The 20,827-nt window shown below is 47.3% G+C and overlaps 3 protein-coding genes across 11 annotated transcripts in view; 2 read left to right on the plus strand and 1 right to left on the minus strand.

Annotated features, from left to right (window-relative positions):
- The window catches only part of MYO19 (myosin XIX), a 27,390-nt gene extending 11,293 nt beyond the window's left edge, over positions 1–16,097 (minus strand). For 4 of the 6 annotated variants that reach the window (XM_039562676.1, XM_039562677.1, XM_039562680.1 and 1 more), the window contains exons 1-11: positions 8,634–8,674; positions 6,896–6,980; positions 4,455–4,599; positions 4,055–4,203; positions 3,711–3,824; positions 2,838–2,970; positions 2,552–2,621; positions 2,083–2,185; positions 1,774–1,870; positions 1,242–1,318; positions 819–909 (exon numbers count right to left, since the gene is read on the minus strand). In XM_039562676.1, the coding sequence (XP_039418610.1) occupies positions 819–909; positions 1,242–1,318; positions 1,774–1,870; positions 2,083–2,185; positions 2,552–2,621; positions 2,838–2,970; positions 3,711–3,824; positions 4,055–4,203; positions 4,455–4,599; positions 6,896–6,907 (991 nt within the window). In that variant the 5' untranslated portion in view covers positions 6,908–6,980; positions 8,634–8,674. Of the gene's footprint in view, positions 1–818; positions 910–1,241; positions 1,319–1,773; positions 1,871–2,082; positions 2,186–2,551; positions 2,622–2,837; positions 2,971–3,710; positions 3,825–4,054; positions 4,204–4,454; positions 4,600–6,895; positions 6,981–7,861; positions 7,937–8,633; positions 8,675–16,076 lie in introns of those variants that run through there. The other 2 variants (XM_019287566.3, XM_010402316.4) reach the window with 2 other exon arrangements.
- On the plus strand, positions 8,772–14,577 carry PIGW (phosphatidylinositol glycan anchor biosynthesis class W). Of its 2 annotated transcripts, XR_002046091.3 has the most exons (3): positions 8,772–8,945; positions 9,464–13,655; positions 13,951–14,577. XR_002046091.3 is itself a non-coding variant. In XM_010402313.3 (2 exons), the coding sequence occupies exon 2, from the start codon at positions 9,478–9,480 to the stop codon at positions 10,996–10,998; it is 1,521 nt and encodes a 506-aa protein (XP_010400615.1). In that variant the 5' UTR covers positions 8,772–8,945; positions 9,464–9,477; the 3' UTR covers positions 10,999–13,930. The 2 variants fall into 2 exon arrangements, 1 of the variants encoding a protein (XP_010400615.1); XM_010402313.3 differs by lacking the exon at positions 13,951–14,577 and having other exon boundaries at positions 9,464–13,930.
- Positions 15,276–20,827, plus strand: part of GGNBP2 (gametogenetin binding protein 2) — a 17,220-nt gene continuing 11,668 nt past the window's right edge. Inside the window, exons 1-3 of one of the 3 annotated variants that reach the window (XM_039562683.1) lie at positions 15,276–15,363; positions 16,099–16,226; positions 20,011–20,091. In XM_039562683.1, coding sequence (XP_039418617.1) covers positions 16,134–16,226; positions 20,011–20,091 — 174 coding nt within the window. In that variant the 5' untranslated portion in view covers positions 15,276–15,363; positions 16,099–16,133. Of the gene's footprint in view, positions 15,364–15,390; positions 15,515–16,098; positions 16,227–20,010; positions 20,092–20,827 lie in introns of those variants that run through there. The other 2 variants (XM_039562681.1, XM_039562682.1) reach the window with 2 other exon arrangements.

The following is a 20,827-nucleotide window of genomic DNA, read 5'->3' on the forward strand; positions in this document are numbered from 1 at the left end:
AAACTTCACTGTTCAGGACAGTTTTAGCTCTGAAGGAAATCCACATGCACAAGCCTCCTGAAGACATGCAGAACAACCTCTGTTCCTGCTGCAATTTAACAGATTTGCTGTTACTGACTTTTGGTCTTTATCATGAAAACTTCCAAGTTTTCCTGTGAAGAGCCCTGCTCTCCCTCTGGGTCAGGTTTCTGCCAGCCTTGTGATGGCAGAGTAAGATTACAATCAAGAGCCACAGTTCTGCCAATAACCCTCCTGAAATCAGTGGGTAATGCTGCAGTTGCCCTGACCTGTCAAGGCACGGGAGCATTAGGGTTTTGCTTGTTCACAAAAACACACCTAAATTTTGGGTTGCTCATGGCCTTGATGGTCTCCTATCAGCAGGAGAATTATTGTTCAAATTCTTTCCTTTAATAAGGAATTATTTCCGAATTAAATACAGAAATTAAATGAATTTAAATTAAATAAATTTGATTTAGTAATTTAAAATGCAATTAATTCAATACAGTTTAAAGAAATTTATTAGATTTTAAAATTAAGTTATTAATAAAGTAATTAGACTTAGTAGTAGTTAAAAAGAATTAATAATGAAAAGTAATAATAGTTAAAGTTACTCAAGCAAAAAATAGGTAGATTTAATAAATTTTAATAAATTTAATAAATGTTATTAAATGTTAATAACTAAATAAATTTAATAAGTAAATCTAAATTAACTAAATAAAGGAAAGAATTCTCTATGTTCTTTCCTCTCTCTAACCCTTTCCTTAGGCATCTGCACTGAACTAACAAGGCTCTGGAGCATGGCATGGTTGTTGCCTCACCTTTGGTTTTGTCTTCCAGTTCACAAGGCTGAGATTCATCCATTGGACTACAGAATTGAACATTCCCAAGGTGCAGAAGGCCTGATAACACCTGAAATACAATCAGGGGTTTTTTTAGGACAGCTCCCCCCAAGGCAGTGTCCTCTGAACCTTCCTTTAGCCCCAGGAACAGGCCAGCTCAAAACATTTCTGCACAAAAGGCAGCAAAGAGATCCCAAACTTCTGTGTTAATTCCTGACGGGAAACTGAAATTCAGAGCTGCAGACGTTGAGTTCAGATCTAATACTGGGCTGATGTGGAGCTGAGGGCCCTCCAGTGAGGAGCAGCAGCTCTGCACAGTGACATGGATTTACTCCAGCAGCAATCCCACCCTGGCAGCACATTCCCAACGTCCTCAGCAGCCTCGTGCTGCCGTGAGCTGACCTTGAAAATATTGCTCTGCGTGGCACGGCCGATGCCCAGGTGGAACATTGCCTCTCTGGTCACCTCGAAGCAGTCCTCTGAAAAGCCAAACAGTGCTCTTGAAAAAGCCAAGCACACAAACAGGGGCAAGCAGAACATCTCAGCACATCCAATCCAGCTGGAATTGCCAGTGGAGAGCGGGGAAGATGGATGCTGTCTGGGTAAATCCCATACACAAGCTGGACAACCAACCCACTGACTTCTTCTGCCTCTGTCAGGTAAAGCATGTGCATAGACAAGACAGTTTCTAAACAAAGCCACAGAGATGCAAATTTGCCAGGCCAGAACCAGCTGTTTTAAGCCAGGTGAGTGATTTTAAGCTTTAAGACTTAATAGCGCAAAGTGAAACTTAAAAAGAACCTCATTCATGCAGATGGCTTTGCAAAACATCTGCTATTGGCTGGCCAGGGTTGAACAATTTTTGCCTGCCTTCCTTTAAAGTTCCAGCCATTAGTAATGGATTGATTAATTAATTAGTAGAACTAATCTTTACCATCTAAGTTTCTTTCAAAGTTTGGCAGCCAGCGGTACTCGGCCCCTTCTGGAAGGTTCCACTCCAGCCTCTCCTCTGCAGTGGCACCTTTTGTGATCTGCAGGCAGAAAACAAGGCAAAAATTGAATTCTGCCTTTGGTGTTTACAGCTCACAGGCAGTGAAGAATAACATACTGGGAGGATGATTTAATTTGGAAGCCTGGGAGACAGGGAAACTGATAATTATTAAAAGTTGTAACTGTGCTAAATCTGGTGATTTCATCCCCGCTGTGTGTCAGAAATACCCAGCAAAATTAACTGAAGGCAAACCTGATAAAAAATATGGAAGTTTCTTTCATTGGGGGCCTGATAGGCAACTCTGGTCTTCTCCAGAAGGAAAGTCTGGATGGAAGCACCAGTCAGATGATGGAATCTAGAGAGGGAAAAAGAGCAAAGATATCAAAACCTCTTCACAGAACAAGAGGTGGTGTGTTGTTCTGATACCAACTGACAGTGAATGCTTTGCAGTTCACCTTCAGTTTTGTTCATATTTTATTCACAGTTCTTAACTGCATCTCTGTTTTTCCACTGCTCTCTTTTAGAGATCAGGCTGAGAGCTTGCAGGAAAAAAAAAAAAAAGGGAAAATAATAATAATTTAAATAATAATAGTTTAAGCTGCCAGCAATGCAAAATACACTCTAAAGACAGATCAAATATTCTATGGCAGATTTCAGAAATAAGCCTGTAAAGATTTAAAGGAACAGGACAATAACTAAGGTGTTACACAGTGACTATTACCTGTCTAGCTGCAGCTGGATGTATTTCCCAAACCTGCTGCTGTTGTTATTCCGCAGGGTGCAGGCATTCCCTGTGAAAGTGCCAGTGGCAGACACAGAACAATCAGAGTGGTCCCACTCTCCCATGCAGCACACACAGGCATTAAGGGTGATCTGTAAATAGCTCCAGTATTTGAAGAGTTTGTTTTTAAGGAGAGGACCAAGAGACAGCTTAGACTCGTGTGGTAACAACGGAAATTCCCACAGTGGCCATTACTCCTGTTTGTTGTTAAAAAAGCCACATTTACCAAATGCTTCCATGACAGGGTTGGAATCCAGCACTCTCTTCTCTATCCTTTCCACAGTTTCGTTGCCTTTTGGGGAGATAGCTGAGGCAGCAACAGAGGCATAGAATTTCATAAGGCAGCGAGAGGTCCAGGTCTGCAAGAGAGAGGCCTGACAGTAGCTCTTTGTTTTTAACATTATCAGTTCTGTCAGTGGAGCAGTGCTGCCTTCTGCAAACAGTGTGCAGCTGGAGGGGAGGCTAAAGAGAGGAACTGTGTCACGTTTAGAGCTCTGGTTCAGTGGAAACTCTGTGCCACAGACACACATTTCAGTGCTGCTGCAGTGGGAGTGCTCTGCTGAATGGCACTTCCATCGAGGTGTCATCAGCCAGAATTAACAGCTCCTGCCTTGGGATGGAATGAATGTAAACGGATTTTGAGTCATTAACATTCAGCAAAGCATCTTGTTACTGGGCTTAAAAATACCCTCAGCATTGCCCTGAACAGGGATGGACCATCACAGAAGGGCCAGGGCAGGATATGAATTCACTGCTCTGAGTCTTTACAGAGGGTTTGCTGAGATTCACACGAGCTCCCTGACAGACCAGGCTGAGGCACTAACTCAGGTGCAATTCCTGCTGAATGATTCAAACCCAGCCCTCCAGAAATGACAGATGCCACCTGAAGAGCTGCTATATTAAGCAGAGTGTGTTTAACTGCAGCAATCACTTAATGCTTCACACACATTTCAAGAGAGCCGTGCTGGGCAGACTGGCTACGTGCTCTGTCAGAGGGGTTTTTAATTCCTCTTTGCTCATTCACTGCACTACTCTGCACTACAAATCCCTGGCAGAACTCAAAACGTGAGAGCAATGTCATAAAAAACCATTTCCTTACCTTCCCAGCACCACTTTCTCCACTCACAATGATGGACTGGTTCACAGGGTCCATCTGCTTTTGGACATTCCTGTAGGTTTGCTCAGCCACTGCAAAGATGTGAGGTTTTAAATCCTGGCAGTGAAAGAGAATATTCATATTTAAGAGAACAGGAACCACACAATTCAACAGCAATGGATAGCAAGGGTCATCTCACATTTACCTGAAAACAGCACTGCTCTTTTAACAGAACTATTTCACTAGAAATGGGGTTTATCCTGTGGGAGTATTTTGCTCATATAAATTTGGAGCAGTTTGACACCTGGGCTCTGCAGAAGGACAGTTATCTCAACCACAAGGGTTACCTGAGGACAAAGTGCAATGTGGTACTCCCTCATGAGCTCAGGTGAGTAGAGGCAGGAGACAGGCTGGAAAGGATTTAAAGCCACCAGGCTGCAGCCAGCATTTGTATAGAACAGGTTGACTCTGTATCTTGCTTGAAGACATTTCAGAACTGAAAGACAACAGCTTCCATCAGCATCTTTTGCAAAGCCTGTTTGACTCTTCCTGTGCCTGTTTGTAACAAAAGTCTCAGGTGTGCTACCCGCCAGGTTTAATAGAGAATGAGGTGATCAAGAGAGTGATGTGGGTCTAATACACACAACTCCTGTGTTCATGCTATTAATGCAGTGAGAGCAGGAGCTGCCACGTGTCTGTGGCCACCAGGGAAAGGGATCCCTCAGCAGACACTCCCTGGCTGCTCACCTGTCCTGGTTGTCACCGGATTCACTTTCGTGAGGTCGTCAAAAAGATGCAGTTTCTCTTCATCACTGAGGAAGGCTCTAACTTCCTCTTCAAATGATTCACTGAGGTCATTCTGGATGAGAGAATCTTCCCTTTGGCCATTTTCCTGGAGGGGATGTCAGATCAGCACCAGTGAGAGGTGAAAAGCTGGACTTTCACCTCATCCCCTGTTCTAGCTCTTCTGCTGCTTCCACGTCACTGAAGTTCAGTCTCAGCAGGAGCCAGACCTCAGGATGTGTGAGCTGCTCTTCCTCCCAGCTGCCCTCCCCCTGCTCTGATGTTAGAAAACATCACTCTGGCAGTGAGCAAAGGCACTCAGAGAACGTGGCCTTGGGCTCACCCTGCAGTTCTGCAGGTTGCTCAGCACAGACACACTCACACCATGTTCTCATTTCTAAACCTCTGCATGTCCCACATTCAATCCAAGCAGTGCCCTGGGCTCAGGGCAGCAGGAAGGGCTGGCTGCAGGTGCAGCTGGAAGCCACTGCAGACCAAAACAAATGCAGTTTTCCTAGCAGAGACTTTCAGGGTGAAAGCTGCAGAGTGCACACGTCACAGCCAGGGCAGAGAAATGGTGCTGAGGGGGGAGCTGCCCTGCCTTAGCTGAAGGCTTGTCTCCTTTGAATCACTTAAATTCAAACCTCAGCCTCTGGGCTCCTGTGTGCTTGACAACATTATTTGGAAGGACACATGGAAAACCAGCCAGAAGAGAAATTGCAGGTCCTGTCTGCCATTTCTGGGGAAAGGAAAAGCTAGAAAAGAAAAATGAGGAATGGGAAAGATGCCAGTCCTGATTTCTGCATTCTATATATGCCTTCTCTTTGACAGAAAGTTCTCCAAACCATCCCTACTCACCTGTACCACAAGTTAACCAATGAACTCCATCATCTTGTTTATACAGAAAATGCTACATTTAGTAGGCAGCATTCCCACTACCTGAGCTGAGCTCATTAATAAAGGGCAAATGATCTGCAAACCCCATTTAGCACACTCCTAAAAAAAAAAAAATAAAGCTACAATAGTGTACTCATTTAGGAGCATTTTTATCTTTTGCAGACAGCATGCATAGTTCATTTCCAGTAATATAGAATTTTACACAGTAAGGGGAAATGTTGAGCTTTTGACAGGGTATCCTTCCTTCTCGGACCAGGGTGAGAGAGCAGAGGAGCAGCTGTTCTGCTGAGTTCTTTATTTCATAGTCTCACAGCTTTCTTGAAGGCAGAGTTCAAGGGGGTTGCATGATAAAGCCAAGCAACAGTGGCAGGCAGAAAACAGCTGCTTCTTCTTCTATATGCTCTATATTTTTTCTTACAGAAGTGTAGATTATATTTGTTAATTGACCAATACGAGTAACACACGATTCCAGTTTTCCTTTTCTTAACCTATCCTGGTCTAATTCTAACAATTTTAAGCCTTACACCAGTGTTACACAGGTATTACACAGATTTGCATACGCAGTTTCTATCAGCTCTTGTTGTTTATGTGAACACTCTATCTAAAAAATGTGAACAGCATAATTCTATCTGTATTTTGTCTAAAGTAAAGAATTCTGTGAAAAGGTAACACTGCTGCAGTAAGAACTGTGTCTAAGGTCTCTGCTGCAGATTTTTAATGTTTAAGGCACTTTTTAAGGCACTTAGCATATATTTCTACTAAAAGTTAAAAAATTTGTATTTCTATTTCACTTTGGTGTGGCTTCATGTATCTCAGCTTATCCAAAGGTTTTAATTCAACCCCTGTGCCTTGGTTTCCCCCTGGGCCTGAGTCCAGAGGAGCTTTCACTCCAACAGAGGAAAAAAAAAAGCTTAGCAACACAATAAAGCATTGCCATCCAAGTGATTTCTGTTATTCTCCTCTGAATGAGCATAAAGCAGCTTGCTGCTGTCAGAGAACAGACACCACAATTAGGAAACACTCAATGGACCTGAGGAGCTCCTGCCAATTCCCCTTTCTTCCTGTGCCCCCTCTGTGTTCCTGTATTACCCTGGCACCAGGCAAGTTAAATCCACTGTGAGACTGTGAGACCTGAGGAAGGGCTTGGTTTTTGCTGCCCTGCTCAGCATCACTTCAGCTGAGACGATGATTTCTTAGCCAAAAGTAAAGGAATATTTGAAAGTAAATCACAGCTCTTGTGTCCATTCATTTTCCTGAACAAACGCCCTTAGGAGGTGCTTGCTGCCCGTGTTAACACCTGCCCTGTTAGAGCCCAGGGCACAACAAAAATCACTGCCTGGTGTCACTAACACAGCTCAAACCCACAGTAAATAGGTCCAGTCAATTCATGAACCAGGGGTGAATATTCATTAGTAGCTACCTAATCTTGACTGCATGGAAATAAGCCAAGAATTCTTTCCTGGCAGTAAAATTTAATTAGCACACACAATTCCTGGTTTTCTTTTTACCTGCTTTGGCATCTTGTCCAGCCCTGTGGACGGGAACGCTGGAGAAGGCCTTTAGGGTACTTCATTCAAATTACGCTGGAGAATGCTTAAATAAGAAAATAAAAAGACATTTAGATCAAGATAACTCTGGGCATGTCGTTTTCCAGAGGGTTCCAAATGCAAAGCCCGAAGACTTCAGACAGAATTGCTGATGCCAGTGGGGCCCAAGGAACACTGGAGCTGGAAATCCTACCCGGAGTGATGGTCATGTTCTGCTGCCCCTGCAAATAAAGCTTTTTTGGAGGGAATAATATATCTTCCCTTCCATCAGGAATAAAATGCTTTGCTTCTCTTTAATAAAGCAAGTTTTCTTGGTGAGAAATTGCAACTACTTGTTAAACTCCTCCTGTTTGGAGAAATAGGAAAGATCTGAGGGTCTGATGGTGCCAGAGAAGCCAGAGCTTTGGGGAGTGACTCAGAGAAGTTGCAGCAGAAACAACATTGGCTGCTGCTGTACCCTTCCTGTTTCCTCTGAAAATCTCTGAGAGCCAACCCAAGGTGAGTCAGGCCCTTTGAATTTCTGTGATAAAAGCTGAGGTTCCAGTCACACAGCCAGGAAGAATTCTGTCCTTCCTGCAGCTGGAGCTGCCATTATTTCCATTCCTTTTCTATTCTAATTCTATTCTAATTTTGTTCTAATTCTATTATATTCTATTCTAATTCTATTCTAATTTTGTTCTGATTCTATTATATTCTATTCTAATTCTATTCTAATTTTGTTCTCTTATACTCTATTCTAATTCTGTTTTCATTCTATTCTATTCTATTCTAATTCTGTTTTCATTCTATTCTATTCTATTCTATTCTATTCTAATTCTACTCTATTCCATTCTTCTTCCATTCCTCTTCTTTTTCCATTCCTCTTCTTATTCCATTCCTCTTCCTATTCCATTCTTATTCCCATTCCATCCCTAACTTCGTTCTTACCCGGCATGAAAACACCACTTGGAGTCAGTTTGGAGCTCCGGGCAAGCTCCCATCCCCAAACCCCCGCCCGATCTATCCCGCTCTCCCGGCAGAGCCCTTTGTGCCGGTACTCGCAGATCCCGGGGGACACGGACACGCGGGACACACGCGGACACACGGACCGGGACACACGGGACACACGGGACACACACGGGACACACGCGGGACACACACGGGACACACGGGACACACGCGGGACACACACGGGACCGGGACACACGGGGGACACACGGGGACACACGGGACACACGGGAACGGACACACGGGGGACACACGGGACACACGGGGGACACACGGGACACGGGACACACGGGACACACGGGACACACGGGGGACACGCGGGACACACGGGGGACACACGGGACACACGGGACACACGGGACACACACGGGACACACGGGACACACGGACACACGGGACACACGGGGGACACGCGGGACACACGCGGGACACACGGGGGACACACGGGACACACGGGACACACAGGACACACGCGGGACACACGGGGGACACACGGGACACACGGGGGACACGCGGGACACACGCGGGCCGTGGCAGCTCCCGGGCGGGACCCCAAGGTCGCCGCCGCCGCCGCCGGGCGCGGTGTCCCCTCAGGGCCGTGCTTTGCCGGGGCTGAGGCGGGCAGGGCCCGGCGGCGGCGATCCCGGGCCGGGCAGGACGGGAGGGCAGGGCAGGGCAGGGCAGGGCCGGGCCGGGTCGGGTCGGGACTTACCGCGGGCGGCAGCGGGGCCGGAGCGGGGCCGGGGCCGGCAGCGGAGCGGGGCGGGCGGGCCGGGAGGCGGAGCCGGGGCCGGGGCTCGGGCGGGGCTCGGGCGCTGCGGAAGCGGCGAAAGTGCGGCCGGGGGAACGCGGCCCGGCTTTACCGGGCCCGGCTTCACCCCGGCCCGGCTCCACCCGCGGCCGCTCCGGGCCAGGGCCGTGAGGGCGGCAGAGGCGGCCCCGGGCGCCGCCGGCTCTGTCCCCCACCGCCGGCTCTGTCCCCCACCGCCATCCATCCCCCGCCGCCATCCATCCCCCGCTCCCGGTAAGCTCCCGCTCCGCCCCGGGGCTGAGCAGAACCCGGAGGTTCTCGCTGGTTAATCCACGCTTCTTAGGTCTCGCGGAGAGAAAGGCACTTGGGGGCTGCAGCTGCTGGTTGTACCGACCAGGCAACACAAAGTTTTTTAGGGCCACGTTTTTACATAACGGTGCCATTTACACCATAGAGAATATGGCAAAGTTATGTTCTACAGAGCAGTAAGATTATTCACAATGTGAACATTCAGTGGAGTATTTGATATTTAGAGATCTCCCGCAAAAATATATGAAGCATCTCGTTGGAACACAGCAGGATGTAAAACGCTGGAACTTCCTCAAGCCTTCCAGTGCCTCTGCCTCTCCTTGGCTTCCCAGGCCAGCTCCGGTGCTGCTCTATGTTTTTTAAATTGAAAAGTAACTCAGTAGCTTCCGAAATAAATGTTGTTTTAATGAACTGATTCATTTTTATGGCGTTCTGAGACCCGTTTTACAAAGCTACCTCAAGTTCATGTTTTGTGTTTTCAGAGGAAGGAAGAAGAATGTCCCAAAAACAGCTGAAAGAAGCCTTTATCAGCAACCTAAATGGAACGAGTTTGCTGGAAATTTCCGCAGGCTTGTCCCTGGCTCCGCTGTGCCTGCTCTGCAGAGGGCTCCTCCTGATCCTGTACTACCTGCACCACGGAAAACCTGTAAGCTCAAGGAAGTACAGCCTGCTGCTCGACTTCCTGGTGCTGGTGTCTCCTCTCCTGTTCTCCTGCACTGTCTTGTCTCCAATTATCTTTTTCATGCCAGTTATCCTTGCTGCCTTCTGCGCTGGAATATTTTCCAAAATATACAGCCAGAGAAAACGGGAGGCCAGAGCGCCCTTTGGGCAAATTGTAAAAGAATTCCAGAAGACATACTTGGATCCTGAGTACATTCCAGCAGTAACTGTGTTCCGTGTTTATGTCAACGTGCTGACATCCATCAGCATTTTGGCCGTGGATTTCCCGCAGTATCCCCGGCGATACGCCAAGGCCGAGACCTACGGCACCGGGGTTATGGATTTGGGCGTTGGAGCCTTTATCTTTGGAAATGCTCTCGTTTGCCCTGAGGTTCGACAGAAGTCTTACATGACACAACCCAGGTTTTCCAATCTGGCCAGGCAGATGTTTTCCGTGTGGCCGCTGATTTCCCTCGGTGTTGGGCGGCTGCTGAGTGTTAAATCCATCGAGTACCATGAGCACACCTCGGAGTACGGCGTGCACTGGAATTTTTTCTTTACCTTGGCATTTGTGAGACTTGCAGCATCTGTGCTTTTAGCCATATTTCCCAAACATAAGGCTTGGCTTGTGGCTCTAGCTCTGGCTGTACTTTATCAGCTCCTTCTCAGCACTACCTCCCTGAAGGTGTTCATCCTGCACGGGAGCGACGGCAGAGACTCCCGGCTCGGCTTCCTCAATGCCAACCGGGAAGGGCTGCTCTCCCTCCTTGGATACCTGGCCATCTACCTGGCGAGTGTGCAGGTGGGGCTGTGGCTGCTGCAGCGCAGGGCCTCGGTGAGGGGCTGGCTGGAAGCCCTGAGGGGGCTGGCTCTGGCAGTTCTCGTGCTGTTCCTGCTTCTCCAGCTGTGCCAGGCGTGCACGGAGCCCGTGTCCCGCCGTGTGGCCAACCTGCCCTTCTGCACCTGGGTGCTTGCCCACTGCCTGCTGCTGCTGAGCTTGTTTGTGCTCACTGACCTCACCCTGGTGTTCACAAAGCTGCTGGTGAAGGGCTCCAGCGTGCCCTGCTGCTGGAAGGTTGTGCAGCCCCCTGATTCCAGTAAAAAACACGGAATGGGGGCCGTGCCAGTGGGAAGGGAAGACAAGCTGTCACGGCTATGCTTGATTAGTGCTATTAACAAAAATCAATTACTGTTTTTCTTGCTAGCAAATGTTATGACTGGTGCTGTGAACATCCTGATAGACACAATCCACAGCAAGGCTGCCTTTACATTATGCATACTGCACTTGTACATGTTTTTTAACTGTTTAATTATGTATGTATTGCATGCCAGAAATATAGTGTTAAAGTTTTGGTGATTCCCTCTGGCTGAGTGGACTAGCTGGACTTTGTTTGCTTTGGTTGAATGATGGTATTTAATGGAAAAATTAGTATTTTTCTGGATGTGTTGCAATAATTTATAGTTTAGTAGAGCTTTTTATTATTTAGTGTTGATTACTTTTTAATGGTTCATTTTACCAAATTATATGGTCCGTGCTCTTACCTGTTGGGAGTTGTTGCACATTATCCTGAAAACTTAGGTTTGGAGATTGCTGAATATTCCTGCTGCTCCTGAGAGTAAATTGTATTTACAGTTAGTGAACTGTGCTCAGACCCAAGGAATTAGATAACAAGGTAGAGTAGAAACCAGATGAAAAGTAAGAGGATAAGTAATTATATGGAGAGAGAGGCCTAGCTGTCAAGATTTACCTAGTTAAGGCCCTTGCGTAAATAATAGATAAGAATAATTCTTTATATAAAATGTATTGAATAAGTGGATACTTGAAAATGTTTTGGCCCCAGTCCTGCAGGGACTTATGCATATGCCTGACTTTGATGGTAGTAATTGTGGAATGTTAATCATACACTGAAACCTAAATTAGCCTTTGAATTAAAGCTAAATTTTACTTCCATCCCCACTGATGAATATAAATGAAGACCCGAGATAAAGTGCGATGCTCTGAAGGATAAACTCAACTGCAGATGGATTCGTAAAGCAGTTGTTGGAGGTTGTGGTGTAGATAATAGGAGCAACACAGCCTTTTATAAGAAAATACAAGGATACCAAACTAATTCAGCCCCAGCCTGCAGGCCAGCACGTTGTGACAGCTCATCTTTAGGACTGCTGTAAAGTATGCTCTTCAGGTCTACTTTGAAAGTACTCAAGTCCCACCTACTTGTCTGTAAAATTACTTTAAACAGCAGCTCATTGAATACTCTATTTTGCCAGCTGAGATGTGTCCAAGGGTGGACATTTGGTGTCAATTTTTATTAGCATACAAACAGGGTGCAGATGGAAAGAAGTGCAGTGTACTGGGTCAGAGTTCTGGCAATGGCTTGAGAAGGGAACTGCTCAGTTTCTCAGTCTTCCTTGCAAGCCCAGAGCAGAACACCGTCTTTGTTCCCTTTCCTGACTGTGACAGTTCTTTCTGACCTCATAAAGTCATTGGGAAGAGAAATACACTTAAAGATTGTGAGGAATTCAATAATGGGATATAAATACTTGAGGAGTAGAATACCAATGGTAGTTGATGATAGATGTCTAATGTAAGTGGAGTTACAGCAGTACACATGGGCCATATTTCATATTTCTCCTTGTCTATCACAAGTGATGAATCATAAAACCTTTGGAGAATAAGCCTCTAAATCAGATTCCTTAAGACAGACATGCTGTGGAAGAGTCATAAATTTATGAGGTTCTCCAAGCCCCTGGCCAGCAGAAAGGTGAAGTCTGAGGATTACAGGCTGTGGCCATGCTGAGTTCATGCTTGTTTGCTTCCAGCTTAAAGCCATGTAGTCTTGAGAATTAAAGCAAACCAGCCTGTATTGTCCTGGGGACAAATGCAAGAACTGGCAACAACCTCTTAGAAACAGTTGTCAGTTTATAGCAGAGTTTTCTGGTAACTGGTGGATGTGTTTATTTTAAAAGACTTCCTAGGCTTGCCTAGGGAAGAAAGGTCTCCCTCGTGAACCGACTGGCACTACTCATTTATGCAAAATTACTCATGGATATTTATTTCTGAAATATTTAAAGCCCGAGACCTGCAGCGAGTTCTGCCTGTGAGCACAAGCCTATCGGTGTGATTCAGAACGAATTGGGTGTGACAAGCAGAGCTGTGTCTGGACAAGCACAGGGCATCCAGGTGCCAACTGCAGCGGGTGAAGCAGAGAGGACGTGGGAGGTCTGGTGGGTGAGCTCCACACGGGCTGGTGGTGCCAGTTCCAGGGCTGCAGCTGTGGTTGCCACAACAGCAGCAAACCGAGGGGATCGTGGTGCACCAGAGTGAGAACAACCCTCTCACCAATGCCAGCTTCTCATCCTGAGGACTTCTCCTGCTTCTAAAGCCCTGAGAAGTAAGGCAGAGGTTGTAGCCAGGTGGGTTTGGTCTCTTCTCCTAGGCAGCAAGTGACAGAAAGAGGACATGGCCTCAAGCTGCACCGGGGCGGTCCAGGTTGGACATCAGGAGGAATTTCTCCATGGAAAGTGTGGTCAGGCACTGGAAGGTGTCCAAGGAATGACTGGATGTGGCACTCAGTGCTCTGGGCCGGTTCACAAAGTGTGGATCAGTCACAGGTTTGACTTGATGATCTCAGAGGTCTTTTCCAACCTAAATGATTCTGGGATTCTGTGAGTTTTTCACCAGTGAATTAATGCGAGACAATGAATTCTCATTGCTTGTTGTCGATAACAAATGCAGCGAGCTCTGCCCTGAAGCAACTGGTGTAGTTGTGAATGCCTATGAACACAAGATAATTGCCCAAGCCTCTGAAAGAACCCAGAGATGCAAGCGAGCATCCTTTGATCACAGGACGAGCAAATAGCTCTGTTTGGGTTTGAAAAGACGTGAAAAGTGAACACCAGGACACCGCTGTTCTCCACACACCTCCACAGCTGTTGGCTGGAAGGAACAGGAACTCTGCATTTCACCTCACTCTGGGCTGTGCTTAGACAAAGAACTCTTTGTACAGATTAAAGGTATATTGTCTTAAATCAGAAACTTTTATTTAGTTGTTACATAATGAGTAAAAGTTTAAGGTATTTCGAGTAGGAAGACTAATGGTTCAATTGTGTCACCTACTTCAGCAATAGTAAAGCAGAGGAAAACAGAAATTATTTTGTCTTTGCTGCCGTAATTCCATCCAATGACCTGTCTGTGGGGATGCAGGGTAGAAAAATGCTGGGATATGGTGGGACAGTAGAGCTGATTATATTTATCCTTAACCTTTCATTAAACATCACTAACTTCTTTACACTTCTCATTATTTTTAAGGATCAACTCTAGCATGCCTCCTCCCCCAACTGCAGTGGTGTCTCTTTTGAAGTCAAATGTTACCCTAAAGATTCCAGGCAGGATCCTATTTCAAAGCCACATTGTCCCAGAGAACAGGTATTTCTTCCAGGCCAAGAGGGGCATGCAAATGAACGCAGGAAGGGGCTGGCTGCTTTTTCCACCGTGTTGGAGATAACAAACAAGCTGCGTGTTCCAGCAACTTAAAAACAACTTTAAAAATCCATGGATAAAAATTGTATGAAATGTAATGGTGCTTCTTATATGAACGTGCACTCCAAGAATACAAAATTTGGGGCACTGCTGTTTGTTGATGTGATCCAACCATGTTCTGAGCGTGGGGAGTGACACGGGAACGCACATCCCTGCAAAGACCTAAGTTCATCGTGGTTCAGAGTGCTCTGGTGTAAGAAACTATCCCTCGTTACAAAATCCCAGCTTTTCTGCTGCAGGAAACCATGAAAACACCGACTGCAAACCGTGCAGCACCGTGACTCCACACGTTGTTCCCGTTAGAGCTGCTGCACGAGGAGCTCAAGTAAATTAACTCCCCCACTCAACATCATTTTTATGCAGACACAAGAAAAAATAAAGAATCCTGCTCCTTAATTACCTCCCCTGCATTTTCTTGCGAGGGCTTCAGTGTCTATATCCATACACAACAAGAATGAGCAGGTCAGCTGTATTATTCAATAGCTCAAGAAAGACTTTGGGATCGTTGTGTTTTGGTTTTTTTTTTTTTTTTGTTTTTTTTTTTGGCTGCTTAATTTAGGCAGCCGCAGGATTTCGAGCTGGCTGCACTGGGGTGCTGCAGGCGCCAAGCAGAGCTGTTAAATCCTGCCCTGCGTGGCTTGGCACCAGGGCATCGAGGGCTGAGCTGCGTTTGATGCTGGGGCAGTGTCTGCGGCGGATAACTCAGGGAGCCCCAAGGACATCGAGTCCAACGCACAGGACACCCCAAAATCCTCCCCCGTGCCTCAGAGCGTTGAGTTCAGCGCGTTTTTATCAGCCCTGGCTCCGGGCGGGGCCGTTCGCACCCGCGGTAACGCCAGTCCGGCCCCGCTCGAGGCCGCGGCGCGTTGTAACCCCCAGCGCCCCGGGGCCCGCACCCGCCCCGGCCCAACCGCCGCGCCGGGGCCGTTCCCGACACCGCCGGGAGCCGTTCCCGACACCGCCGGGCACAGCCCCGGGTCCCGCCTGCCCGGAGCGGCCGCTGGGCCGCGCGACCTCGAGGCCAGGCCGGGCCGGTGCCCGGAGCGGGCCCGGGCGGTGCCCGCGGCTCTCGCGAGAGCGGGGCGGGGCGGCCCCGGGGCGGGCAGGGAGGAGGCGGCTCCGGGACCCGCGGTGCCGCCCGCCTGTCACAGCGCCCGGGCCGCCCAGCGCCGCCAGCAGCCGGTAAGGGCCCGCCGGGCCGCGGGGCAGCGCTCCCGGGGGGGCGAGGGGAGGAGCGGGAGCATGGGGTCCCCCCCGCCCCGCCGGGCTGCTCCCCGCCATCGCAGCCCCGCATGGGGACCCGGGCGAGGCCAGGCAGGAACGGGAGGAAGGGGTGGGTCTGCCGGGGCAGCCGGGCTGCAGCCCGCGGGGAGGCGGCGGGGCCGCTCCGTGAGGCGCCCGGGGCAGCGCTGGGCAGGCGGCGGTTCCCCCCGCCCGGCTCGGGGGCGGCGGAGGAGCCGCAGAGCCGCGCCGGGCTGGGCGGGTCCCGGCGGCCGCGCTGGGCCGGTGGCGGGCGGGGGGCGGCGGCTCCATCTCCCCGTGGCGGCTCCATTTTCCCCCGCGGGCTCCATCTCCCCTCCCAGGTCTCCATCTCCCCCTCTCTCTCCTCCCCCCCCGAAGGATCCATCCCCGCCCGGGGCTCCATCTCCCCACTCGATTCTCCATCACCCCCCCTGGGGTCTCCATCGCCCCGCGGCTGTGCCCGCGCTCCCCCCGCCCCGTCCCCTGCTCGCCGCCCGTGTCCTGCCGCATTCCCGGCCCGCTCCCGGCCCGCGCGGGTCCCTCCCGGCGGGGTGGGTGGGCCGGGCTCGGCGTGGTGAATCAGGCGATGGGGAGCGCAGGCTGGGTGCCGGCTGCTGGTGAAAGTGTGGCGGGGAAGCGCGGCGGGTGTTTACCTCCGGCCGGGGCCGCCCGCAGGCTGGAGCGGGGAGGAAGCGGCAGCAGCAGCAGCGATGGCGCGGCTGGTGGCGGTGTGCCGGGACGGCGAGGAGGAGTTCCCCTTCGAGAAGAGGCAGATCCCCCTCTACATCGATGACACCCTCACGGTGAGTCCCCGCGGGCCCGTCGCGCTGTCCCGGCGCCTCCCGCGTGTTGCAATTCCCAGGCCGGGCCTTTCCTCCTGCCGGGCCTCGCTGGCTCCTCCTCGGGCTCCTGCAGCGTTAATCTTTGGGACTTTGCAACACTTGGGGTTAACAGAGCTGAATGTGGCAACTTTTTTTATCTGATGCCCGGCTCTAAAAGCAGGCGAACCGCATAATGAGGGAGTTATCGCCGTGCCGGGGCCTGTGCACAAGTTGTGCTGGAGCCACGAGCGTGGCTCGGTGCTCAAGGGTGGAGCAAAGCCATTTTTCAGCTGGGAAGGAAGGGAGCCATGTTAACGTTAAACCCCGGCTTAAACCCGGCGGTTATTCTGCTCTTAAACCGGCAAGAAAAGACTAAAGGCATTTTCGAAAGCTTTGGCGTGAAGTCAGGGTTATCGAGTCTGCAGAAATTGAACAAATCTGAGAGTTCCCATTTCAGGGTGTTGCTCTGAATTGGAAAACGTGAGGGTTTTGCCGTTTCCAGAAGATTCAGTGGAGAAATCAACTAAATGCAGCTTGGAGGCTCTCTGGTCCTTCTTCTCTTGAGTTTAGAGGAAGGTTTAAAAATTGCATTGTAGGAGAACACGGAACAAATGGGAAAAAAAATTTTCTAACTGGCCAGTTGCTGTTTGTTTTAATTCTTAATGCATGAAAATATGTTGAAAATAATATTGCACTTAGTGTAATTTAGTATCTTAATGATTCATACTTGGTTTCTCTTGTCAGTGGGACAGTAATTTTAGTTACTTTAAATGGTATAAAATGTGGGTGATTTAAATTTTTAACCTTATGTTTAAGATGAAAGACACCCTGAGTTTTATCAGCTAAGGAGGGTGTCCCTGCTCATGGCAGGGGTTGGAACTGGATGATCTTCAAGGTCCCTTGCAACCCAAACCATTCTTTCACCTTCCAGAACAAAACTGTTGAATATCTTCAGACAGGCCCCATCTGGTTTTGCTGCATTTGAACAGTGTCTTATTGCTGTATTTTAATTTTGATGAATTTGAATGGTGGCATATTATTAATTTACCAAATATCATCATTATTTTTGGGTTCTCTCTGGTTAACTGTGTTCATATATTAGGCAAAATTTCCCCTAAAGTTGTCCAAAGCAGTATCTGCCCCTCCTAGAGGGGTTGATGACCTGGAAAACCCAGCACTGTGCAGGAATAGTGTAAGTTTGAGTTTTTTGGTGTCTTGGCCACACCTTGAAAGTTATTTTGCTCTTTCATTTTGCATGTGGTTTTAAGCTCTTGGATTTCTCTTGTTTTGTTTTGTTTTTTCCTTCCTGGACTCCCTATAAAAATTACCCATTAGTTTGTGTCATGTGGACTTGCCAAGCTCTTCTTATTTTTGTTGTGTGTAATAGGTTGAAAGTGAAAATTCAGCTGTACCAGGCGTCAGGTAGATGACTTCAGCAGACCTAAAATTCCATTTGTGGTTTAGTCCCAGAATTTAACACCGGGCCCAAACTTTGTATAATTGCACTGTGTTGTTGCTGCCCTTCTGCTTTTTACACCATCCTCATGATTGAAAGGGTCCTCTGGCTGTAGATCAGTTTTATATCCATCTGGAGGAGAGGCATTTATGCAAGTGCAAGTCATCCTCACCATGAAGAAATCTTATCTTGGATCCATTCTATTTTTTTTTTTTCATTCTGTTACTGTTGTTACAAGGTGCTTGGATTTCTAGGTGGTTTCTGGAGGCTTTTATTAAAAAAAACCTGCAGAAGCAAGTGAATGAACTCTGAGCTTCCTTGTCTGTCATCTATAATTTATTTTTTAAATACTTAATGAGAGCTATTACAAGACATGCAGCTGTCTTCGAAACAGAATTTTACATCTGCAGCACTATCTTTAAAAAATGATGGTGGTTATTGATAGTAACTGGCTCCTGTTGACCTCCTTTAAAACTCAGATTTTAAAAATAATGGGACTAATGTGCCTGTTAGTCAGACAAAAGAGTTAATCTGTGCCTTAAATCTAGAATCAGTGGATTAGTGATTGCAAATTAGGAATGAATGGCCCATGTGCTCCTAGTCTGGGATGTTGCTTTGTAGTAGCCCAGGAAGCAGCTCAGGTGCAGGGAGATGGTGCTGCCCCGAGTGGATTGTTCACCACCACAGTTCCCTGTTCCTTCTGGCTCAGCTAGAAATTAAAGGAGGTTTCAATATTTAGCCCTTTTCATTTCTTAAGCAGCTTTTATGGTTTCTAGAAGGCATTCCATTTGATGTGGTATTACAGGTTTTTTTTTTTTCCCCCCCCCTTCCCGTTCGGGGTGTGATGGTGGTTGATGTTTAACCACTTAATAAAATCTCATCAGACACATGAATTAATTTAGTCTTTGATTCTTTTGCTCTGTTGTACCAAATACCTCGGGGTGTTGTCTGATAGTGGGAGATGAAGGTGAGGGGGGAAAACTAGGCAGATTTATCTCTTGTCTCTGTTATTAGCAGATAGAGCTTTCACTTTTGCTTGTAGCTCCTGGCCCACAGAAACACTACATTAGTGATGTAGGAAACCTGTAAATCTGCAGCAGAAACCGGTGCAGCTGCTTGGTGTGGATGGATCAGGAGCAAGGGAAGCTGCAAAAGGAGCTGAGGGTTAGGATTGGCAGTGGCTGTGGCACTGCTCTGCACAAAGATAAGGCAGCTGTGCTAATGCTCACACTGGGGCACATGGGACAGCAAAATAGTGCCTTGTTCTCAGAGAAATGGTGTTTATTTTGGAGTGGTGTTCAGTGCCTGGAAAAGTGAGTGTGTGAGTTCTCTGGAGGTAGTGTTGGCAATTAGGCAGACAGCAGGGAATTCTGCCTTCCCTAGACAGCTGAGGGAAGGTGGAAGGAGGAAAAAGGATGAATCAGACAGTTTTATTTGGTGTTCATTTGCATTGGAGTTATTAATCAAAGTTGTTATTTCGTCTTTGAGATTTTAAAGTGACCTTTCAGAATTCATATTGACAAATTCTCTATTTCTGTGTTTGGACAAAGAAGAGAGCTAAGCCAGGCTTTACACATATTTCTAGCTCCTTTCATTTTACTCCATGGTTGCACAGTTGGATTTTTGGACTTTTGGAAGTTACTGATTCCTGCCCCCTCCCAAGAAATTGCCCTCTTTGTTTCTCATAATTTGATAAGAAATGTTATTAATTACTTACAAGTAATCACATTGTTCTGTAGGCTTAACATTTTGCTTTGAGCCTCTTGAGAGTTGCAGCTGCAATCACACAAAGCAAACTATGCCTTGGAGTACCTTGTTGGGTTAATATGGTTTGAAATTAGCCTTTGGAGGAGTCGACTCTGTCATTAAACTGTTGTGACTGTTTCCTCAGAGCCTAATAAATTGAGTGAAGCTGTTGGGTCCATTTGGATCTCAGTGTTTTGAAGTATCTATATATTTTTTTGAATTGAAGCAGGGTCTCAAGTCATGTAGATTATAATATAAATACTGATGGTCCATTTAGCAACTTTTGCTTTCTAACAGCTATTTAAGAGTTGCCGTTTATAAACTGCCTCTAGAACATTATATTACTGAAGCATTTATTACTTTGCTGAAATATTCACTATCTGAAACAGTTACTTTTATCCTTTCCCAAGCCCCAGTAATGAAAAGAATGAGCATTTAACATAATTTCAGTCTTATTTCCCCCAAGAAAGTAAAACAACTGATGCTCTGTTTGGCTTTTTTTGTTTGTTTGTTTGTTTTTTGTCTGAAAGCTCCTCTTTAAATTGTTTTTCCTCTCTTGTATAGATGGTGATGGAATTTCCTGATAATGTGCTGAACCTCGATGGACATCAGAATAACAGCACACAACTGAAACAGTTCATTCAGGTAAATAATGTTTCCTAAGAAGTGAGATTTTTGCTTTCCTTAGGTTTGTGCTTTTGCTTCTCCAGGAGGTTGTGACTCCTGGAGTGCTTCAGACACGTCAGCACCTGGGAGCAATCACACATTGGTACCAAAGTGCACTCACTGGGTTCAGTTGTGCTCTGGATTCCACAGCATTTATTGCACGTTGTTTTGTCTGTAGGCAATTGCTGCATGTCTGAGAGCTCAAAACTCACCATGGGAACTGCAATTTCTGAATACGTCTTGATTTTTATTTTTCTAAGTAGTTTTGAACTGCCTTTTCAATAACACAAACTGATCTGCCAAATTCTTGCAAATAACTGTAGCACCCTAACACCTGTAGCAGCTGCAGAATCATGCCACTTGATGTCCAAAGGGCCAGAGTTGCACAGCCTCACTCAGGCTGACAGCAGCAGTGCAGACATGTGCTGCATGCCAAGTGTAGCTGGGTTGTGAAAATAGCTCATTCCTGCTTTGCTGTGACTCCTGCAATTAATTACAGGAAAGAGGGTTATTGCAGAGTGATACTGCTTGGCAGATGATTTAATGGGCCTTCCTCTAAGAGCACAAACCTTAAATGTTACCTGATGGTACCTCTGCTTTCCACATTGCATAGAAGGAGCTGAAAACACTTTATTTTTTCAGTTGATGTATTGCTGAGTTCTGCTGTATTGTGTGGTCTTTTTTTCCTTTCCCCAGAAGTTGTGACAAGTCTTTT

Source organism: Corvus cornix, chromosome 19 (genome assembly GCF_000738735.6).
Source record: "Corvus cornix cornix isolate S_Up_H32 chromosome 19, ASM73873v5, whole genome shotgun sequence".
Lineage (NCBI taxonomy): Eukaryota > Metazoa > Chordata > Aves > Passeriformes > Corvidae > Corvus > Corvus cornix.

What these genes read in the sequence shown, in the direction of transcription:
- PIGW (XM_010402313.3), top strand. Translation starts at nt 9,478, where the DNA reads ATGTCCCAAAAACAGCTGAAAGAAGCCTTTATCAGCAACCTAAATGGA.